Source organism: Salvelinus namaycush, chromosome 21 (assembly GCF_016432855.1).
Source record: "Salvelinus namaycush isolate Seneca chromosome 21, SaNama_1.0, whole genome shotgun sequence".
NCBI classification, from domain to species: domain Eukaryota; kingdom Metazoa; phylum Chordata; class Actinopteri; order Salmoniformes; family Salmonidae; genus Salvelinus; species Salvelinus namaycush.
In genome coordinates this window covers 42,901,591-42,923,549 of record NC_052327.1, presented here as the reverse complement: position 1 = coordinate 42,923,549, position 21,959 = coordinate 42,901,591, and the positions used below count along the sequence as shown (strand labels likewise).

General features: G+C 44.5%; 1 protein-coding gene across 3 annotated transcripts in view; it reads right to left on the bottom strand.

Moving 5' to 3' along the window:
* The window catches only part of furinb (furin (paired basic amino acid cleaving enzyme) b), a 222,386-nt gene that overhangs the window by 49,574 nt on the left and 150,853 nt on the right, over nt 1-21,959 (bottom strand). For all 3 annotated transcript variants that reach the window (XM_039017713.1, XM_039017714.1, XM_039017715.1), the window contains exons 4-5: nt 21,384-21,512; nt 20,766-20,842 (exon numbers count right to left, since the gene is read on the bottom strand). In XM_039017713.1, the coding sequence (XP_038873641.1) occupies nt 20,766-20,842; nt 21,384-21,512 (206 nt within the window). The remainder of the gene's footprint in view (nt 1-20,765; nt 20,843-21,383; nt 21,513-21,959) is intronic.

Sequence of the window (21,959 nt, the reverse complement as noted above, 5' to 3'; positions counted from 1 at the left end):
GTGCGTTCCTGGTGTAACTCAGGCAGTTGTTGTTACCATCCTGTACCTGTCCCGCAGGTGTGATGTTCGGATGTACTGATCCTGTGCAAGTGTTGTTACACGTAGTCTGCTATTGCGAGGACGATCAGCTGTCCGTCCTGTCTCCCTGTAGCGCAGTCTTAGGCATCTCACAGTACGGACATTGCAATTTATTTCCCTGGCCACATCTGCAGTCCTCATGCCTCATTGCAGCATGCCTAAGGAACATTCACGTAGATGAGCAGGGACCCTGGGCATCTTTCTTTTGGTGTTTTTCAGATTCAGTAGAAAGGCCTCTTTAGTGTCCTAAGTTTTCATAACTGTTACCTTAATTGCCTATCGTCTGTAAGCTGTTAGTGTCTTAACGACCGTTCCACAGGTGCATGTTCATTAATTGTTTATGGTTCATTGAACAAGCATGGGAAACGGTGTTTAAACCATTTACAATGAAGATCTGTGAAGTTGTTTGGATTTTTAAGAATTATCTTTGAAAGACAGGGTGCTGAAAAAGGGACGTTTCTTCTTTTGCTAAGTTTATAAATATATGGATGAGCGAGGACCGAGCAGCATAGGCAAGATGCAATAGATGGTATAAAATACAGTATATACATACGAGATGAGTAATGCAAGATATGTAAACATTAACATTAACATTAACGTGGCATTATTAAAGTGATTAGTGATCCATTTATTAAAGTGGCCAACGATTTAAAGTCTGTATGTAGGCAGCAGCCTCTCTGTGTTAGGGATGGCTGTTTAACAGTCTGATGGCCTTGACATAGAAGCTGTTTTTCAATCTCTCGGTGCCAGCTTTGATGCACCTGTACTGACCTCGCCTTCTGGATGGTAGCGGAGTAAACAGGCAGTGGCTCGGGTGCTTGTTGTCCTTGATGATCTTTTTGGCCTTCCTGTGACATCGGGTGCTGTAGGTGTCCTGGAGGGCAGGTAGTTTGCCCCCGGTGATGCGTTGTGCAGACCACACCACCCTCTGGAGAGCCTTGTGTTTGTGGGAGGTGCAGTTGCCGTACCAGCCGGTGATACAGCCCACAGGATGCTCTCAATTGTGCATTTGTAAAAGTTTGTGAGGGTTTTAGGTGACAAGCCAAATTTCTTCAGCTTCCTGAGGTTGAAGAGACGCTGTTGTGCAACTGTCTGTTTGTCCGTGATGTGAACTTAAAACTTTCCACCTTCTCCACTGCTGTCCCATCGATGTGGACAGGTGGGTACTCCCTCTGTTGTTTCCTGAAGTCCACGATCATCTCCTTTGTTGATGTTGAGTGAGAGGTTGTTTTCTGACACCACACTCCGAGTAACCCTCACCTCTTCCATGTAGGCTGTCTCGTCGTTGTTGGTAATCAAGCCCACTACTGTTGTGTCGTCTGCAAACTTGATGATTGAGTTGGAGGCGTGCATGGCAACGCAGTCATGGGTAAACGGGGAGTACAGGAGGGGGCTGAGCACACAAATTAATGGTAAACAATGTATTGAGTCATTTTGGAGTCACTTTTATTGTAAATAATAATAAAATATGTTTCTTAACACTTCTACATTAATGTGGATGCTACCATGATCATGGATAGTCCTGAATGAATCGTGAATAATGATGAGTGAGAAGTTAATTTGTACAAATATCATATACCCAAGGCATGCTAACCTCTCACCATTACAATAACATGGGAGGTTAGCATTTTTAGGAGGGTATGATATTTGTGGGCCAGTAACTTTTGTGGGCCCAACGCTCTTAACCGCTAGGCTACCTGTTAATGTCACCTCTCCCGGTTCTTACTGACACCTGCCATGACACCTAGTGTACTGTATTGTACTGTGATGTCCAAACTTGTGAAACATAGATGTTTATGATTGGTTCAGATTTGATCTGGTCCGGACCAACCAAATCTGGTCTTGTTTGGGGGTAGAGCTCATTAGTATAATAGCTAGTGTGTAGAGTAAATATACCCACATATGCAAAGGATATTGTATATTCTTACCTTGTGTACCTATTCAGGATACTCACCATGAAGATAATTATATTCATGTCTATAATTATAGTACAGATCAGGGACCCATGATGTAATTCTGTTAACGCAATTCCGTTACGGGATGTAAATCAACTTCACCTACTGTAGTTCAAAAAATGTAAAACTCAAGATCTCATGTCATAGCTGACACCCCATTCTTTCTGCAGTCATCTTTGAATTTTTAATTCGGAACAGATACTGTATTTAAGTGAGTTTTTTGGAAAACGTGGTCTTCCTGTAAATGTGTTTTTCTGAAATGTTTTGTGTAAATTGTTCAAAGTAGTCCTTGTGCATAGAATTGTATGGTTTGATAAACTTTGAAATAATGTTTTTTGTTTCATATTTTAAAGTGAAATTTTTTGAGTCGAAGTGTAATTCCGTTACCTTGGAATTGCCCTTTAGCAACTACCTAGTACCTACCCCTCTCCATACAAGACGTTGATAATAAAAACCTAGTCTAACTTTTAATGACTTTAGTCCCTCAGGGCAAAAGTCAGTCAGCTGAAAGACGAGATCATTACTGTGTGATCATTAAAATGTCTGTATTCTTCTGCAGCCTGCCCTTGTTTCAGGACCTGGTGCAATGGGATCAGAATGCAGTCTGAGGGAACAGAGCCAGCGTTGGCATTTCACATAGGTCATTACATCAGACATTAAGATCTCTTCCTGATTACAGTGCAGCTATCTGATTAGGAGGCTCACACACTTTCATGCCTTTCCCTGGACGTTGTCCATCCACATAATAGGAAACAATTCTGGGGCTAATTATAAAAACACTTATTGTTGTTGGAGGATCCAGTAATTCCACACGTCCTGGTTGGGTCCTAGGTTGAAAATAACAAAGGTTAAAGACAACTAATAATTCCATGCAGAAGAGTTAGAAAATAAACAAATTCTTTGGACTAGAGCTGGAGCAAAAATTACTGGGAGTGAATGGTAGCAGTACAGAAAGTTTGCCATCATCGTGGAAAATAAACCCAATCGTAGTGAATTTCAGCTAACTACCCAGCAAACACAACTGTTTTACTCTCACTATATTCATTTAAATGTTTTCTAAATTATCTACAGCCACTTTATTACTTGTTCTCCCGACCGCTGGTCACGTTTTCAATGCTAATCCTGTAGAATCAGCAACAGCGCTGGTCAAATGAATCTTAACTGGGGCTGTTGCAGTGATCATATTACCGCCACACCGGCAGTCACGAGTCATGACCGTAGTAAAATTCCTCGTAACTGTTGAGTCACATAATCTCTTCTCATACCCAACTCGCTAAAGACCATCAGGTTGCTAATGGCCTGATACTCAGGGCTTTATTGTCCCTCTAACTCTGATATCAATGCAAATCCAATTGAAAATCGCATCAAACACTTATTATCAAAACAATATTGTGCTCTTCAACTCACCTCACTGTGATCAATCAATTTGAACAAAAAATGTTTAAACTGAGTGGAAACAAGACATGGTTGTTGTGGATGTTGTTTCAAAGCCTAACACAATGAAATGGACAGCCATTATTTCAAAACACCCATACCATATTAGAAAGTATGCATAGGCCTATATGAGCCCAAGCCAGAAAACAAACTGAATTAAAATAATGATTGTGCCGTTATACAATACATAGCCTACCACATATTACTTAAGATGTCTTTGGTAATTTAATTGGTCTAGCCTATACTCTCAAATTAAACAAATTCTAATAATCGTCTTTGAGTGTGGAATGTATTATTATGCATACTGGGTGGACTGGTTACCTTTTTCCACTCTCAAAACTTTATATCCATGAGTCAGGGACAGAACGCATAGGCCTAGGCGATCTGTTGGTTCATTCATGCTGCATGCTCCTCAAACAGTGGTTGATGCGTGGAGTGAAATAGGTGTTCATATAAGCCCAGATATTTCTATATGCAACCCCGTGTGAGAGCAAATTTTGATGGTTGCCACTAAAAAGAGGAGGATCCCAGCTGATTCTATATTTATTTCTCAGCTGATCAAATTATGCACATGCTCCGCTATTAAGAGCGTTGGGCCAGTAACCGAAAGGTCGCTGGTTAGAATCCCAGAGCCAGCAAGGTGTAAAAAACTGTTTCAAGTTGGATATTCGATGGATATTCACGCTTTCAAACCTCAATAGCTTTCAAACCACTTGAGCAACAGACTCCAAATATGTGTCATTATGTTGGAAAAATTGCGCACAACATTGCACAGGTCTTATTTTCACGATTTGGACATTCATTTGCTTTCCAAAGCTAATAAACATGTGGAAATGTGAGCAGCATTTTGTATTCCTAGTTCAATTAGTTAGGGAGCGTAAACAAAGTACAAACTTTTTTCACATTCGAATTTCAATAGTTCATTGGTCATGTGACGTACTTGACTCAAACAAGGTCCAGAACGTTCACTGACTACCCTTCTATATTGCACACCCTTTAGTTTGTCCATTTTCATCTCACAAGATTTTACATAAAATTTTCAACATTTAGAATATCAATAGCTCCTTGGTGATGTGACCTAGTGACTTCAAACAAGCTTCAGAATGTCCACTCAGTGGGCCTACACATTGCACACCCTTTAGTTTGTCCATTTTCATCTCACATGATTTGACATGAATTTTTCAAAATGTAAAATTTCAATAGAAATGGCTGAGGATATACTAAAAATGTCTGATATGTAAATGACATTTAATTCAAAGTAAATGTAAATTATTTATTTTTTGTAGTTGTGTCGGACAGCCATATGTTCAGTTCATGCCTATTATTTCAGAGTTCAACAAAGCCAACAACTGCTTCATGTGTGCCACTGATAAAGAACCTGGATGTGGCCCAAAGACCGACTGGGTTAGTAATTTTATTTAAAATGTTTATAATCTTTTGACAACAGGGACAGCATGCAAGACAATTTATGATATAACACAATGGATGGCTAATTCGTCCTTTGTCATACTACATTGATATTTGATATTATTTATAACATGTTATGCTTTGTTTTGTTTTAGATTGAATGTTTTGCATGCCAATGGTGGTTTCATGTGCTGTAACTAGGAATGAAGACAAAATACTTCAACAGAGTAAAGAACACAAACTGGAAGTGCAGTCTTTGTTGTTGAAAATGTATGCTATACCCCATCCACCCTGAAGAGGCTCTGAAATTTACATCAACCAGGGATAAAGAGAAAGTTAACACTGTGAAATGTTTCATACTTATTTGAAGTTAAGTGTCTGTTGACATATTGGAAAAGATTATAAGTCTACAATTTCTGTTTAATTTGTCAATATTCAATTTTTATTCATTGATATACTGGCCACCATTACTGTGGTTACATGGTCAGTATATGTATTGACCAGCAAACCCACTGCAGCCTACCTCACTAGCTCACTCTCCATCCCTGCTTTGGACAATTAATAGCATGACTCTTGTACTTTGCCCTTTTCCTTTATGGTTGATATTAACGACGAAAGGAGATATTATCTGTCTCTCTCCTATTGTGTACTGCTGTTAAATACTGTGGAAAAATAAAAAACAGGGAAAATAAGTACTTAGAACTACCAATTATTAAAGATAAATATTAAAGAAAAGGGTTAACACAACACTGGACTGAACCCCCTAATTGTCAAACTAATATTGATGTACAACAATATAGAAAAGACATAACTAGATGTTATGCAATATGGGTGTATATCCACTGCACGCTTCTTCGGTGTGTAATTGACAACACACCGCTATTTTTAGTATATCCTCAGCCATTTATATTGAAATTTTACATTTGGAAAAATGTATGTAAAATCTTGTGAGATGAAAATGGACAAACTAAAGGGTGTGCAATGTGTAGGCCCACTGAGTGGACATTCTGAACCTTGTTTGAAGTCCCTAGGTCACATGACCAAGGAGCTATTGACATTTTACATTTTGAAAAATGTATGTAAAATCTTGTGAGATTAAAATGGACAAACTAAAGGGTGTGCAATATAGAAGGGTAATCAGTGGACATACTGAAGCTTGTTTGAAGTCATTAGGTCACATGACCAAGGAGCTATTGAAATTTTACATTTGGAAAAATTCATGTAAAAACGTGTGAGATGAAAATGGACAAACTAAAGGGTGTGTAATATAGAAGGGTATTCAGTGGACATTCTGAACCTTGTTTGAGTCCAGTAGGTCTCATGACCAATGAGCTATTGAAATTCAAAAACGTAAATAAATAATTTAAAATAGTGCGAGATGTAAATCGACAAAAAATAAATGTGTGCAATGTGTGTCTATGCCATCGGGTTAGCTAGAACCAGTTTTGAAAATTTTAGGAGTAATGGTTAAATAGCTATTGGAATTTGAAAAATTTGATTTGTCACTATGTTGACGGTCCCTAACGGCTATTGGTGGACGCAAGGAAAACTACAGGCGAATATCCGTCGAATATCCAACCTGAAACTGTCTTTACCTCGGTGTTGAGCAAGGGCAGCGCACAATTGGCCCTGTGTCATCCGGGTTTGGGTAGGCCGTCATTGTAAATAAGAATTTGTTCTTAACTGACTTGCCGAGTTAAATAAAGATAAAATAAAAATAATAAGTTAACCCCCAACAACAACTGCTCCCTTGGCGCTATTGACGTGGGATGTCGATTAAGTCAGCCCCCCGCACCTCTCTGACTCAGAGGGTTAAATGCGGAAGACACATTTTGGTTGAATGCATTCAGTTGTGCAACTGACTAGGTATCCCCTTTCCCCTAGCCTACCTTGCATAATGGAAAAACAGATGATCATTTTCCCCCTGTTCCTGCCCATTTAATTATGGGCCATTCTTAATCGAAACAAATTTTACTTTTATTAGTAAAGAGAACATTTAATTGAGAATAGTCTGATGTGTGAAAATATGATTACTTGATGAGAGAACAGCGTGTGTAGCCGGAGGCAAGGAACAGGGTGGAAGTTTTTTTTGTGACTTTCTCAAATTGTCAATAGCCTATAGTCGCATCATGCAGCCCATATATGTTTTAATTTCTAAGACATTCTAAGGTTTGTATCATTCACAACTATAGTTGCCAAATAACTCTAAATCTAGCGTATAGGACCTGCTTCAAATGATCACTTTTACTCTAAACATAGACACTTCATATGCGCATTTGCCCCGGAATGGAAAAAATATACTTTCTAGTTATATTCTTCTTACTATAGAATCATATAATACACAATAATGGCACAGGACATATAAGCATATCTTGTCAGCTAAATGAACAAGCCTACAGCCTATGGAATGACGTACAGCCAGATAACATACAGTAGGCGAACTCATATTATGTTTTTCTGAAATACACTTTCTTCATATCATAATGTTTCTTTAGGCCTGCCTAAAATAAAGAATGGATTTATTGTGATGGTGTATATTCAATTGATTTCCTAGACTTTTTTAAATGTAGATGTTCCTAAGGTCCACATCAGCTGCTTGTAAGAGGCTTGTATGCGTGGAGGCCTGGAGATGCTAAACTTGGTTAGGTTAGTTAACGGTCAATTACCGTGAGATCAACAGTCTTTTGCATGACAATAACTGGCTAACAAAATTTCATGAACGCCACAGCCCTAGTCTTAACTGGTATTTTTCCCGAACCTAAATTGGGTCTCCACACCACCTTGCTGGTGAGTCAGAGGACAAAGGGATGGTGTTCTATCTCCAGCTGAGAAGCTGATTACACTGGAGCACAACTCTGTAATACATTACATTACCCACCTGCTATTTACCCATTATGTATAGGGATGGCAGGAATCCTATAGGTTAGAGCGTTGGGCCAGTAACCGAAAGGTTGCTAGATTGAATCCCCGATCTTCCCCGGTTGGCTGTCATTGAAAATAAGTATTGGTTTTTAACTGACTTGCCCTGTTAAATGAAGGATAAAAAAATGTTAGCTTTTAGAATACTTTCATCTACGCAAGACTGCTTCGATCACGTGGATTGGGATATGTTCCGCATTGCGTCCAACAACAACATTGACGAATACGCTGATTCGGTGAGCGAGTTCATTAGAAAGTGCATTGACGATGTCGTACCCACAGCAACGATTAAAACATTCCCAAACCAGAAACCTTGGATTGATGGCAGCATTCGCGTGAAACTGAAAGCGCGAACCACTGCTTTTAACCAGGGCAAGGTGACCGGAAACATGACCGAATACAAACAGTGTAGCTATTCCCTCCGCAAGGCAATCAAACAAGCTAAGTCCCAGTATAGAGACAAAGTAGAGTCACAATTCAACAGCTCAGACACAAGAGGTATGTGGCAGGGTCTACAGTCAATCACGGATTACAAAAAGAAAACCAGCCCCGTCGCGGACCAGGATGTCTTGCTCCCAGACAGACTAAATAACTTTTTGGCTCGCTTTGAGGACAATACAGTGCCACTGACACGGCCCGCTACCAAAACCTGCGGGCTCTCCTTCACTGCAGCCGAGGTGAGTAAAACATTTAAACGTGTTAACCCTCGCAAGGCTGCAGGCCCAGACGGCATTCCCAGCCGCGTCCTCAGAGCATGCGCAGACCAGCAGGCTGGTGTGTTTAAGGACATATTCAATCAATCCTTATACCAGTCTGCTGTTCCCACATGCTTCAAGAGGGCCACCATTGTTCCTGTTCCCAAGAAAGCTAAGGTAACTGAGCTAAACGACTACCGCCCCGTAGCACTCACTTCCGTCATCATGAAGTGCTTTGAGAGACTAGTCAAGGACCATATCACCTCCACCCTACCTGACACCCTAGACCCACTCCAATTTGCTTACCGACCCAATAGGTCCACATGACGACGCAATCGCAACCACACTGCACACTGCCCTAACCCATCTGGACAAGAGGAATACCTATGTGAGAATGCTGTTCATCGACTACAGCTGAGCATTTAACACCATAGTACCCTCCAAACTCGTCATTAAGCTCGAGACCCTGGGTCTCGACCCCGCCCTATGCAACTGGGTCCTGGACTTCCTGACGGGCCGCCCCCAGGTGGTGAGGGTAGGTAACAACATCTCCACTCCGCTGATCCTCAACACTGGGGCCCCACAAGGGTGCGTTCTGAGCCCTCTCCTGTACTCCCTGTTCACCCACGACCCACGACACACCTTTGTGAGTCCCCTGTATTGAGGATCTGCATGGCGGAAGTGCTGTTACCTACCTTCACCACCTGGTGTCGGCCTGACCGGAAGTCCCAATTGCACAGGCCCCGAGCTTAGTGATGAGTTTGGAGTACACTATGGTGTTGAAGGCTGAGCTGTAGTCAATGAACAGCATTCTTACATGGGTATTCCGCTTGTCCAGATGAGATTGTGCAGTGTGATGGCGATTTCATCATCCATGGATCTGTTGGGGTGGTATGCAAATTGTAGTGGGTCTAGGGTGGTGGCTAGCTGGAGGTGCGTCCATCCACATCCTTTACTAGCCTCTCAAACCACTTCATGATGACAGAAGTGTTATGGTTGCGATAGTCATTTAGTTCAGTTACCTTCTTGGGTACAGGAGCAATGGTGGACATCTTGAAGCAAGTGGGTCAACAGACTGGGTAGGAAGAGATTGAATATGTCTGTAAATCCTCCAACCAGCTGGTCTGCACATGCTCTGAGGATGCGGCTTGGGATACCTGGGCCGGCAGCCTTGCGATGGTTAGCACGCTTAAATGTCTTACTCAGGTTGGCCACGGAGAACGAGAGCTCACAGTCCTTGTGAGCGGCTGCGGCCCGCGTTGGCGGCTATGTGTTTTCCTCGAAGGGAGAAAAGCGGTGTTTATCTTGTCCGGGAGCGAGACTTCGGTGTCTGCAACATGGCTGGCTTTCCCTTTATAATCCGTGATTGTCTGGAGTCCCTGCCACATATGTCTTGTGTCTGAGCCGTTGAATTGCGACTCTACTTTGTCCCTGTACTGAGGTTTTGCCTCTTTGATTGCTTTACGGAGGGCATAGCTGGTCTGGTTCTACACGTCCATGTTCCCAGTCATCTTGCCATGGTTAAATGTGGTGGTTTGCGCTTTAACTTTTGCGTGAATGCTGCCTTCTATACGCGGTTTTAGGTTTGAATAAGTTCTAATTGTCCTAGTGGGAACAACATCCTCTATGCACTTCCTGATGAACTCAGTCACTGAGTCAGTGTATACGCCAATACTATTCTCAGAGGCAACCCAGAACATTTCCCAGCATAGATTCCGATTGGTCAGACCAACATTGAACAGTCATGACCACGGGTACTTCCTGTTTAAGTTTCTGCCTACAGGAGGGGAGGAGCAAAATGGAAGCTTCCCGGAAGGAGGAGTTGCAATGTTCCTGAGTTCTCGATGCGCAAGTAGCACAGAAGATGTTTTGATAGAACTTTGGTAGCATTTTCCTCAGATTTCCTTTATTAACGTATCCAGCTATAATGGCACTTGTGACCAAGGATTGGTAAGTAGAGAAAACAAGAGTATCTGATGTTAAATTATATTTTCTACACATCGTTTACCACTTGACCTGAGCTGTCATAAAGTTCACACTTTGGATTAGAGTGATTTATAAATTAGCAATGACACTGTCATGACAATGGCTCACTGACTGCTCACTGACAGATGTGTCCTTTACCCAAGGTGCCTTGCAAAGTATATGTTAACATGTTGTACATCATCTTTGAACACAAAGATGCAATTAAAGTTAAATCTAAGCAATTAAGAATAGCATTAGTCTGAACATAACAGTCAACTTGTCAACAAGCTTGAAGATATTGATGCACGCACACAAGCACACACGCACACACACCCACCCACACACACATAGGTTTTCCCATGGCTGCTGGCCAAACATAAGAACCTTTAAACCATAATTTACCCTGCCGTAGACAGAAACCCTGTGTCACATTCCTTTATGAGAGCATCACATTGACTTTTAAAGAGAGGGGGGATTCTAAAGGCACACCATGCTAAATGTTTTAATCACTATCAGGAGAGAGAACAGATAGCAGCCCTGCTCACTGAGTCTGTCTATACTGGCCCAATCCCAGACAACAAGCAGCACCGTGGCCAGGAGGCAATCGGCCAGGCTGGGCGCGTTTCCCCAAAATGGATTCCTAGCTACCGGCGAGATCATTGTTTCATCCATAGTATCTCAAAATGGTATTTGTGGCAGAGGGTATCTAGGCACAATCGTCATTTGGCCAGACATGTGCAAGCAGGGAGGAAGGTTATTCACTACACTCATAGTGGGCAGGAACTAAAGCACTATGCCCCGAGGCACTTTCACATGGGCTGCTGGAGGGGAGTCATCCACAGAACAGCCGTTCACCAGACACACACACAGACAAACACACAGCTGCCGCGTGATTACAGGGTGTGATTGGACTGGATGCCTTTCAGATCAGACAGACGACAGCTTAATGTGTGGAGAGTGGCCAAAGAGGGGGGTCTGACAACCAGATGACATCTTAATTCTAAATTTGTCAAAACAAAAATCACAGGAAATTATTTTAGAGGAACTTTACTCACCCTCTCTCTCGCTCCCTCTCTCTCTCTCTCCCTCTCTCTCGATTTCTCTCTCCTAAATGCACTGGTTAAAGTATCACAGAGGACATAGAACAGACAAGACTGTCAAGTAAAATTTGTGTTCCTTGAAAATGATACCTTCTGAACAGCACTAGTTGTGCCCTACTCATAAGGCCTGGGGTTAACTGCGCAACCTGCTACAGTACGTGTGAGACTAAGGTAGACAGTGAAAGGAAAGGGTTTCGACATTTACAGTACTCAATCACTTATTGAAGTGGCTGGAGCAGGAGCACAGCAGCCTTCAATCATTCACAGACGCACAATTTCAATCACTCAGCCCGAGAGAGAGAGAGAGAGAGAGAGAGAGAGAGGGAGCGAGAGAGAGAGAGAGAGAGAGAGAGAGAGAGAGAGAGAGAGAGAGAGAGAGAGAGAGAGAGAGAGAGAGAGAGAGAGAGAGAGAGAGAGAGAGAGAATCACTTCCTAACATTTGTGTTGTGTAAAAGAGAGAACATATTTTATACATCAGGCTCTACCTCTTCAAATCACATAATAATTGTCTCCAACCCTGCAGGAGAAAATATGTGTCCAGACGTTAAGTGAAGGTTGTTCAGGGGCGGGAAACAAAGGAACGAGGACATTCAGACAAATAAGAACAATCCAAATTTTCTTTTTGATACTGTTGCAAAGCTAACTAAAAAGCAGCATTCCCCAAAAGAGGATGGCTTTCACTTCAGCAGTAATAAATTCATGAACTTCTTTGAGGAAAAGATCATGATCATTAGAAAGCAAATTACGGACTCCTCTTTAAATCTGCGTATTCCTCCAGGGCTTAGCTGTCCTGGATCTGCACAGCTCCGCCAGGGCCTGGGATCGGGAGAGACACTTAAGTGTTTTAATACTATATCTCTTGACACAATGATGAAAATAATCATGGCCTCTAAACCTTCAAGCTGCATACTGGATCCTATTCCAACTAAACTACTGAAAGAGCTGCTTCATGTGCTTGGCCCTCATATGTTGAACATAATAAACGGCTCTCTATCCACCGGATGTGTACCAAACTCACTAAAAGTGGCAGTAATAAAGCCTCTCTTGAAAAAGCCAAACCTTGACCCTGGAAATATAAAAAACTATCGGCCTATATCGAATCTTCCATTCCTCTCAATTTTTTTTGAAAAAGCTGTTGCGCAGCAACTCACTGCCTTCCTGAAGACAAACAATGTATACGAAATGCTTCAGTCTGGTTTTAGACCCCATCATAGCACCGAGACTGCACTTGTGAAGGTGGTAAATGACCTTTTAATGGCGTCAGACCGAGGCTCTGCATCTGTCCTCGTGCTACTAGACCTTAGTGCTGCCTTTGACACCATCGATCACCACATTCTTTTGGAGAGACTGGAAACCCAAATTGGTCTACACGGACAAGTTCTGGCCTGGTTTAGATCTTATCTGTCGGAAAGATATCAGTTTGTCTCTGTGAATGGTTTGTCCTCTGACAAATCAACTGTACATTTTGGTGTTCCTCAAGCTTCCGTTTTAGGACCACTATTGTTTTCACTATATATTTTACCTCTTGGGGATGTTATTCGAAAACATAATGTTAACTTTCACTGCTATATGGATGACACACAGCTGTACATTTCAATGAAACATGGTGAAGCCCCAAAATTGCCCTCGCTAGAAGCCTGTGTTTCAGACATAAGGAAGTGGATGGCTGAAAACGTTCTACTTTTAAACTCGGACAAAACAGAGATTCTTGTTCTAGGTCCCAAGAAACAAAGAGATCTTCTGTTAAATCTGACAATTAATCTTGATGGTTGTAAAGTCGTCTCAAATAAAACTGTGAAGGACCTCGGCGTTACTCTTGACCCTGATCTCTCTTTTGACGAACATATCAAGACTGTTTCAAGGACAGCTTTTTTCCATCTACGTAACATTGCAAAAATCAGAAATTTTCTGTCCAAAAATGATGCAGAAAAATTAATCCATGCATTTGTTACTTCTGGGTTAGACTACTGCAATGCTCTACTTTCCGGCTACCCGGATAAAGCACTAAATAAACTTCAGTTAGTGCTAAATACGGCTGCTAGAATCCTGACTAGAACCAAGAAATTTGATCATATTACTCCAGTGCTAGCTTCCCTACACTGGCTTCCTGTTAAGGCAAGGGCTGATTTCAAGGTTTTACTGTTAACCTATAAAGCGTTACATGGGCCTGCTCTTACCTATCTTTCCGAGTTGGTCCTGCCGTACATAGCTACACGTACGCTACGGTCACAAGACGCAGGCCTCCTAATTGTCCCTAGAATTTCTAAGCAAACAGCTGGAGGCAGGGCTTTCTCCTATAGATCTCCATTTTTATGGAATGGTCTGCCTACCCATGTGAGAGACGCAGACTCGGTCTCAACCTTTAAGTCTTTACTGAAGACTTATCTCTTCAGTAGGTCATATGATTGAGTGTAGTCTGGCCCAGGAGTGTGAAGGTGAACGGAAAGGCTCTGGAGCAACGAACCGCCCTTGCTGTCTCTGCCTGGCCGGTTCCCCTCTCTCCACTGGGATTCTCTGCCTCTAACCCTATTACAGGGGCTGAGTCACTGGCTTACTGGTGCTCTTTCATGCCGTCCCTAGGAGGGGTGCGTCACTTGAGTGGGTTGAGTTACTGACGTGATCTTCCTGTCTGGGTTGGCGCCCCCCCTTGGTTTGTGCTGTGGTGGAGATCTTTGTGGGCTATACTCGGCCTTGTCTCAGGATTGTAAGTTGGTGGTTGAAGATATCCCTCTAGTGGTGCGGGGGCTGTGCTTTGGCAAAGTGGGTGGGGTTATATCCTTCCTGTTTGGCCCTGTCCGGGGGTATCATCGGATGGGGCCACAGTGTCTCCTGACCCCTCCTGTCTCAGCCTCCAGTATTTATGCGCAGTAGTTTGTGTCGGGGGCTAGGGTCAGTTGGTTATATCTGGAGTACTTCTCCTGTCTTATCCAGTGTCCTGTGTGAATTTAAGTATGCTCTCTCTAATTCTCTCCTTCTCTCTTTCTTTCTCTCTCTCGGAGGACCTGAGCCCTAGGACCATAAGTCAGGACTACCGGGCATGATGACTCCTTGCTGTCCCCAGTCCACCTGGCCTTGCTGCTGTTCCAGTTTCAACTGTTCTGTCTGCGGTTATGGAACCCCTACCTGTCCCAGACCTGCTGTTTTCAACTCTTAATGATCGGCTATGAAAAGCCAACTGACATTTATTCCTGATTATTATTTGACCATGCTTGTCATTTATGAACATTTTGAACATCTTGGCTCTCTCTAATTCTCTCCTTCTCTCTTTCTTTCTCTCTCTCGGAGGACCTGAGCCCTAGGACCATACGTCAGGACTACCGGGCATGATGACTCCTTGCTGTCGCCAGTCCACCTGGCCTTGCTGCTGTTCCAGTTTCAACTGTTCTGTCTGCGGTTATGGAACCCCTACCTGTCCCAGACCTGCTGTTTTCAACTCTTAATGATCGGCTATGAAAAGCCAACTGACATTTATTCCTGATTATTATTTGACCATGCTGGTCATTTATGAACATTTTGAACATCTTGGCCATGTTCTGTTATAATCTCCACCCGGCACAGCCAGAAGAGGACTGGCCACCCCTCATAGCCTGGTTCCTCTCTAGGTTTCTTCCTAGGTTTTGGCCTTTCTAGGGAGTTTTTCCTAGCCACCGTGCTTCTACACCTGCATTGCTTGCTGTTTGGGGTTTTAGGCTGGGTTTCTGTACAGCACTTCGAGATATTAGCTGATGTACGAAGGGCTATATAAAATAAACTTGATTTGATTTGATTTGAAATCAGCTGGGCTAGACAATCTAGACCCTTTCTTTCTAAAATGATCCACCGAAATTGTTGCAACCCCTATTATTAGCTTATTCAACCTCTCTTTCGTATCGTCTGAGATCCCCAAAGATTGGAAAGCTGCCGCGGTCATCCCCCTCTTCAAAGGGGGTGACACTCTAGACCCAAACTGTTACAGACCTATATCCATCCTGCCCTGCTTTTCTAAAATCTTCGAAAGCCAAGTTAATTAACAGATCACTGACCATTTCGAATCCCACCGTACCTTCTCCACTATGCAATCTGATTTCCAAGCTGGTCATGGGTGCACCTCTGCCACGCTCAAGGTCCTAAATTATATCATAACCGCCATCGATAAAAGACAGTACTGTGCAGCCGTCTTCATCGACCTGGCCAAGGCTTTCGACTCTGTGAATCACAGCATTCTTATCGGCAGACTCAATAGCCTTGGCTTCTCAAATGACTGCCTCGCCTGGTTCACCAACTACTTCTCAGATAGAATTCAGTGTGTCAAATCCGAGGGCCTGTTGTCCGGACCTCTGGCCAGTCTCTATGGGGGTGCCACAGGGCTCAATTCTCGGGTCGACTCTTTTCTCTGTATATATCAATGATGTCGCTCTTGCTGCGGGTAATTATTTGATCCACCTCTACGCAGACGACACCATTCTGTATACATCTGGCCCTTCTTTGGACACTGTGCTAACAAACCTCCAAACGAGCTTCAACTCCATACAACACTCCTTCCGTGGCCTGCAACTGCTTTTAAATGCTAGTAAAACTAAGTGCATGGTCTTCAACCGATTGCTGCCCGCACCCTCCCGGCCGACTAGCATCACTACTCTGGATGGTTCTGACCTAGAATATGTGGAAACCTACAAATACCCAGGTGTCTGGTTAGACTGTAAACTCTCCTTCCAGACTTACATTAAGCATCTCCAATCCAAAATTAAATCTAGAATCGGCTTCCTATTTCGCAACAAAGCATCCTTCACTCATGCTGCCAAACATACCCTAGTAAAACTGACTATCCTACCAATCCTTGACTTCGGTGATATAATTTACAAAATAGCCCTCAACACTCTACTCAGCAAATTGGATGCAGTCTATCACAGTGCCATCCATTTTATCACCAAAGCCCCATATACTACCCACCACTGCGACCTCTATGCTCTCGTTGGCTGGCCCTCACTACATATCCATCGCCAAACCCACTGGCTCCAGGTCATTTATAAGTCTTTGCTAGGTAAAGCCCCGCCTTATCTCAGCTCACTGGTCACCATAGCAACACCCACCCGTAGCACGCGCTCCAGCAGGTACAGTGGGGCAAAAAAGTATTTAGTCAGCCACCAATTGTGCAAGTTCTCCCACTTAAAAAGATGAGAGAGGCCTGTATTTTTCATCATAGGTACACTTCAACTATGACAGACAAAATGAGAAAAAAAAATCCAGAAAATCACATTGTAGGATCTTTAATGAATTTATTTGCAAATTATGGTGGAAAATAAGTATTTGGTCAATAACAAAAGTTTATCTCAATACTTTATATATACGTTATATACCCTTTGTTGGCAATGACAGAGGTCAAACGTTTTCTGTAAGTCTTCACAAGGTTTTCACACACTGTTGCTGGTATTTTGGCCCATTCCTCCATGCAGATCTCTAGAGCAGTGATGTTTTGGGGCTGTTGCTGGGCAACACGGACTTTCAACTCCCTCCAAAGATTTTCTATGGGGTTGAGATCTGGAGACTGGCTAGGCCACTCCAGGACCTTGAAATGCTTCTTACGAAGCCACTCCTTCGTTGCCCGGGCGATGTGTTTGGGATCATTGTCATGCTGAAAGACCCAGCCACGTTTCATCTTCAATGCCCTTGCTGATGGAAGGAGGTTTTCACTCAAAATCTCACGATACATGGCCCCATTCATCTGGGGCCATGAACACTGAACACACTGAACACAAACCCATGAACTCTACAAACACCCCCTAGACAATACAAACACCCTAGACGAGACAAAAACACACAAACATCCCCCCATGTCACACCCTGACCTAACTAAAATAATAAAGAAAACAAAGATAACTAAGGCCAGGGCGTGACAGTACCCCCCCCCCCCCCAAAGGTGCGGACTCCGGCCGCAAAACCTGACACAGAAGGGGAGGGTCCGGGTGGGCCTTCCTACGGCGGCGGCTCGGGTGCGGGACGTGGACCCCACTCCACCATAGTCAATACCTGCTTAGGTGGCCTCCCAGGAACGAGGACCCTTGCAGCGAGTCCCGGACTGAAGACCATCGTAGAGGGCGCCACTGGACGGAGGGGCAGCTTCGGACTGAGGGGCAGCTTCGGACTGAGGGGCAGCTCCGGACTGAGGGGCAGCTCCGGACTGAGGGGCAGCTCCTGGCTGACGGACGGCTCTGGCAGCTCCTGGCTGACGGACGGCTCTGGCAGCTGAAGGGCAGCTCAGCTCAACTGGTGGTACCGGGCTAAGGACACGCACCTCAAGGCTAGTGCGGGGAGCAGCAACAGGGCGCACAGGGCTCTGGAGACGCACCGGAGGCTTGGTGCGTGGTGCCGGAACTGGTGGTACCGGGCTGGAGACACGCACCACAGGGCGAGTGGGTGGAGGAGGAACAGGGCTCTGGAGACACACTGGAAGCCTGGTGCGTGGTGTTGGCACTGGTGGTACTGGGCTGGGACGGGGAGGTGGCGCCGGATATACCGGACCGTGCAGGCGTACTGGCTCCCTTGAGCACCGAGCCTGCCCAACCTTACCTGGTTGAATGCTCCCCGTAGCCCGACCAGTGCGGGGAGGTGGAATAACCCGCACTGGGCTGTGTTGGCGAACCGGGGGACACCATGCGTAAGGCTGGTGCCATGTATGCCGGCCCGAGGAGACGTACTGGAGGCCAGATACGTTGAGCCGGCTTCATGGCGCCTGGCTCGATGCCCACTCTAGCCCGGCCGATACGTGGAGCTGGAATGTACCGCACCGGGCTAAGCACACGTACAGGAAACACCGTGCGCTCTTCCGCATAACACGGTGTCTGCCCGTACTCTCGCTCTCCATGGTAAGCACGGGGAGTTAGCGCAGGTCTCCTACCTGACTTCGCCACACTCCCTCTTAACCCCCCCCCCAAGACATTTTTGGGGCTGACTCTCAGGCTTCCAGCCTCGCTTCCGTGCTGCCTCCTCATACCACCGCCTCTCGGCTCTAGCTGCCTCCAGCTCTTCACGAGGGCGGCGATACTCTCCAGCTTGAACCCAAGGTCCCTTACCGTCCAGTATTTCTTCCCAAGTCCATGAATCCTGTGTTCGCTGCTCCTGCTGATGCTGCCGCTTACCACGCTGCTTGGTCCGAGTGTGGTGGGTGATTCTGTCACGATTGTCTTCGGGTGAAAGAGAAGAGGATCAAGGCGCAGCGTGATATAAATACATTCTTCTCTCCTGTTCCTTTTTCTGCCCATGAATATAGTCATATGAATATATGAATATAATCCCATTGTGGGGAGGCGGAGAGCATTACTCAGCTTCTGGCCGCGCGCCTCTATGGGGAATTACTGAACTCATCTGCTTTCATTTTTCCTTAGGTCACTCCAAACACACAGCGCTCAGCGCTATAGACAGAGACACACACTTGCTTCTCATTTCTTGGTCATAAATTGATTCCGTCCTGGATAATCACCTTGAGAGCACCAGCCAAACATGGTGTGTATTGTACTGTGTTTGTACTGTGTGTGCATGTGTTTTTTTAGTTACAATGTGTATGTGTGCATGTGTGTGTTCTGAAGTTCTGTGCAGCAGCAGTAACAGTAGCTACAGCAGCAGTGGAGCTGGTTAGAAGAAGCAGAACCAACCAAGGAGTAGTCTTGCATTCCCTAGTAATCAGGATTGAGTGGTGACTGGCTCAAACAGACAAGTGGGCCCTGGTTAAAGTGAAAGCACTTGGCCTTGACTATGCAAACCAATTGTTTTTCTTCCATTGGGTAAACTAAAGAGGTAATCTCTTCTGTAGAGGCAGAAGAAAACAGTGTACGGGAAAGCTTTTGGTGATGCAAAGCCATTGTTTTTATTCCACTAGGGAGACGGGAGGGAATCGCTTCAATATGTACAGTATATACAGTACACACACACACACACACACACACACACACACACACACACACACACACACACACACACACACACACACACACACACACACACACACACACACACACACACACACACCTCCTTTTCACTCCCCCTTCTCTCAGTGTCTCTGGGAAGGCTCTCTAATGGGAGTTAAAGAGGGAGGGAATCGCTTCAATATGTACAGTAGAAAGGCAGCTTAAAGAGAAGAAGATAGGGGAAACAAGGTTTGTGTTCAAGGGAAAACATTTGGTGATACGACGTGCAAAGCCATTGTTTTCATTTCACAGGGGAAAATGCAGTGAATCTCTCTTCAGTATATACAGTAGAGGCAGAGGCGGCTCAAAGACAGTAAGTCTGGGGAAGTTTAAACCATGTCCTGCTTTGGAGAGAAATCAGTTCAAGATCCTGTTAAGCATTGAAACAAAATAAATGAGAAAAACCAACAAAAACAAAAGAAGACTGGAATTCGTCCCAGAAACAAAGGGGGAGATTTGAGGCAAATCCTGCTGTTTGTTTCAGAGGCGGGAGGAATGCAGCAGTGTCCCATCTGATCCAGGGGGATGGAACCACAGCAGAAGACAGCCACACGCTGGGGTTAGGGTGAGGGAGGTGAGAGGGTTTGAGGAGGAGGTGCTTAAGGAATTTAGAAGCCCCCCTTTTACTTTCGGACCAGTGTTTTTAAAATTCAAACACCAAAAGCCTGGAGAGAGACTTGCTGGTATCAGCCAGGGGCAAATAAACAACTACTGTACTAGCTATACACAATCTGCCAAAATGGCTCAGGCTCTGGGGTGGTGAGGGGGAGCTGGAGGAGGGGGAGAGGAACTTCTTAATGTTGTTACTGCAGCATGGCTGATCCCCTGAAGCAAATACAAAACGCCTTTTCAATTTGGGAGCAGTGCAACATGCCTACACCACTGCCGCTAATCTGGCCTGACTGGTTTTGGGGGAAATAAATATTGGGTCAACAACATGTATAAGAACCTCGAGGACAGAGTCTCTGAGGCTGGGCTGTGAGAAGCACTGTTACAGGGCATATTGGTATTTCATCTGATTCAGTCACCAGTCAACAATCCCCTGACAAACCATTAATGGATGACACTGTATCAGAGAAGCAGTGCTGTTTATAAATGAAAAGCAAGGTCTTGCTTGAGGGCCTTTACTTAAAGAGACGCAGCATTACAAAACCAAGTGAACCTGGAAAATGTGCTTGAACAAATCTACCAAACTTTATCAGAGACCATTTTGCTGTATGTATGTATGTATAATCCAGTTGAGGTGTGGGGCAGAGCAGGATATCACATGACCTGTTCTCGTTGCGCTGTGTGTAGCGTGGCTGGGGGTCAGAGTCTCCATCGTTGACATCATAGCTGGCCTCAGGGTCCTGGGAACAGAGATGGATACAGGTGTTAGAGACTGGGGATATGGCTGAATTACATCCTTTCATGATATGGGTGGTAAAGGCCGCAGGTAGCCTAGCGGTTAAGAGTGTTGGGCCAGTAACTTAAAGGCCACTGGTTCAAATCCCTCAGCCGACTAGGTGTAAAATCTGTCGATGTGCCCTTGAGCAAGGCACTTAGCCCTAATAGCTCATGTAAATTGCTCTGGATCAGAGTGTCTGCTAAATTATAAGGGTATGGTGAGAGTGACAACTCTCAGAATGCATCTCAACAGCCATATTGAGAGTCTCTTTTCCTCCATCTGTTGCTGCAATTTAAAGCAATTCCTGGAAGTAATTTGAGGCTGAAGTAGGCATCCTCACATTGCCTTCACCTAGCTGTGTGTCTCAGAGAATGCAGATGAAATGACTCTTCTTCTTCTATCTCATCTGCACTATGTGAAAACACCTGCAATGTGGAGCTGGGAAGAAGGCTACTTCTTCTTCCATCGATCCAGACAGAGCAGGTTGTGGTTGTGGTACTCACATAGTTGGTAGCCAGGTCTGGGTGGTCTTTCTCTATGCCGTCATCCAGGATGGTGACCACAACTCCTCTCCCAGTGTAACCCTGGGACCACGCTCCCTTGGCATTCAGGTCTGCTTGGCTGGGGTTGGACTGGCGGGGAGACAGAAGAACAAGCTTTAATGAAGCCATTGTTATAGCATTATAGTATCATATAGTTTCACATGGTTTAGCCCTGATGAAGGCCAATATGGTGCTGAAACACATAGGGCATCTGTTGTTTTTTGTGTGTGAAAATGCCAATACAATATACAGATTTTTTAAAAGAGTATACTTGGAGTGCCTTTGGACTATCTTCCTTTATTTCTCAGTTATATATACAGTAAGGATATAGGATGTAGTAAGGATCGGAGGACCAAGGTGCAGCGTGGTAAGTATTCATTATGCCTTTTAATGAAAACTCGAACGGACTCCGGCCGCAAAACCTGAACCTATAGGGGAGGGTCTGGGTGGGCATCTGTCCGCGGTGGCGGCTCTGGCTCGGGACGTGGACCCCACTCCACCATAGTCTTAGTCTGCTTCAGTGGCGTCTTTAGAGCG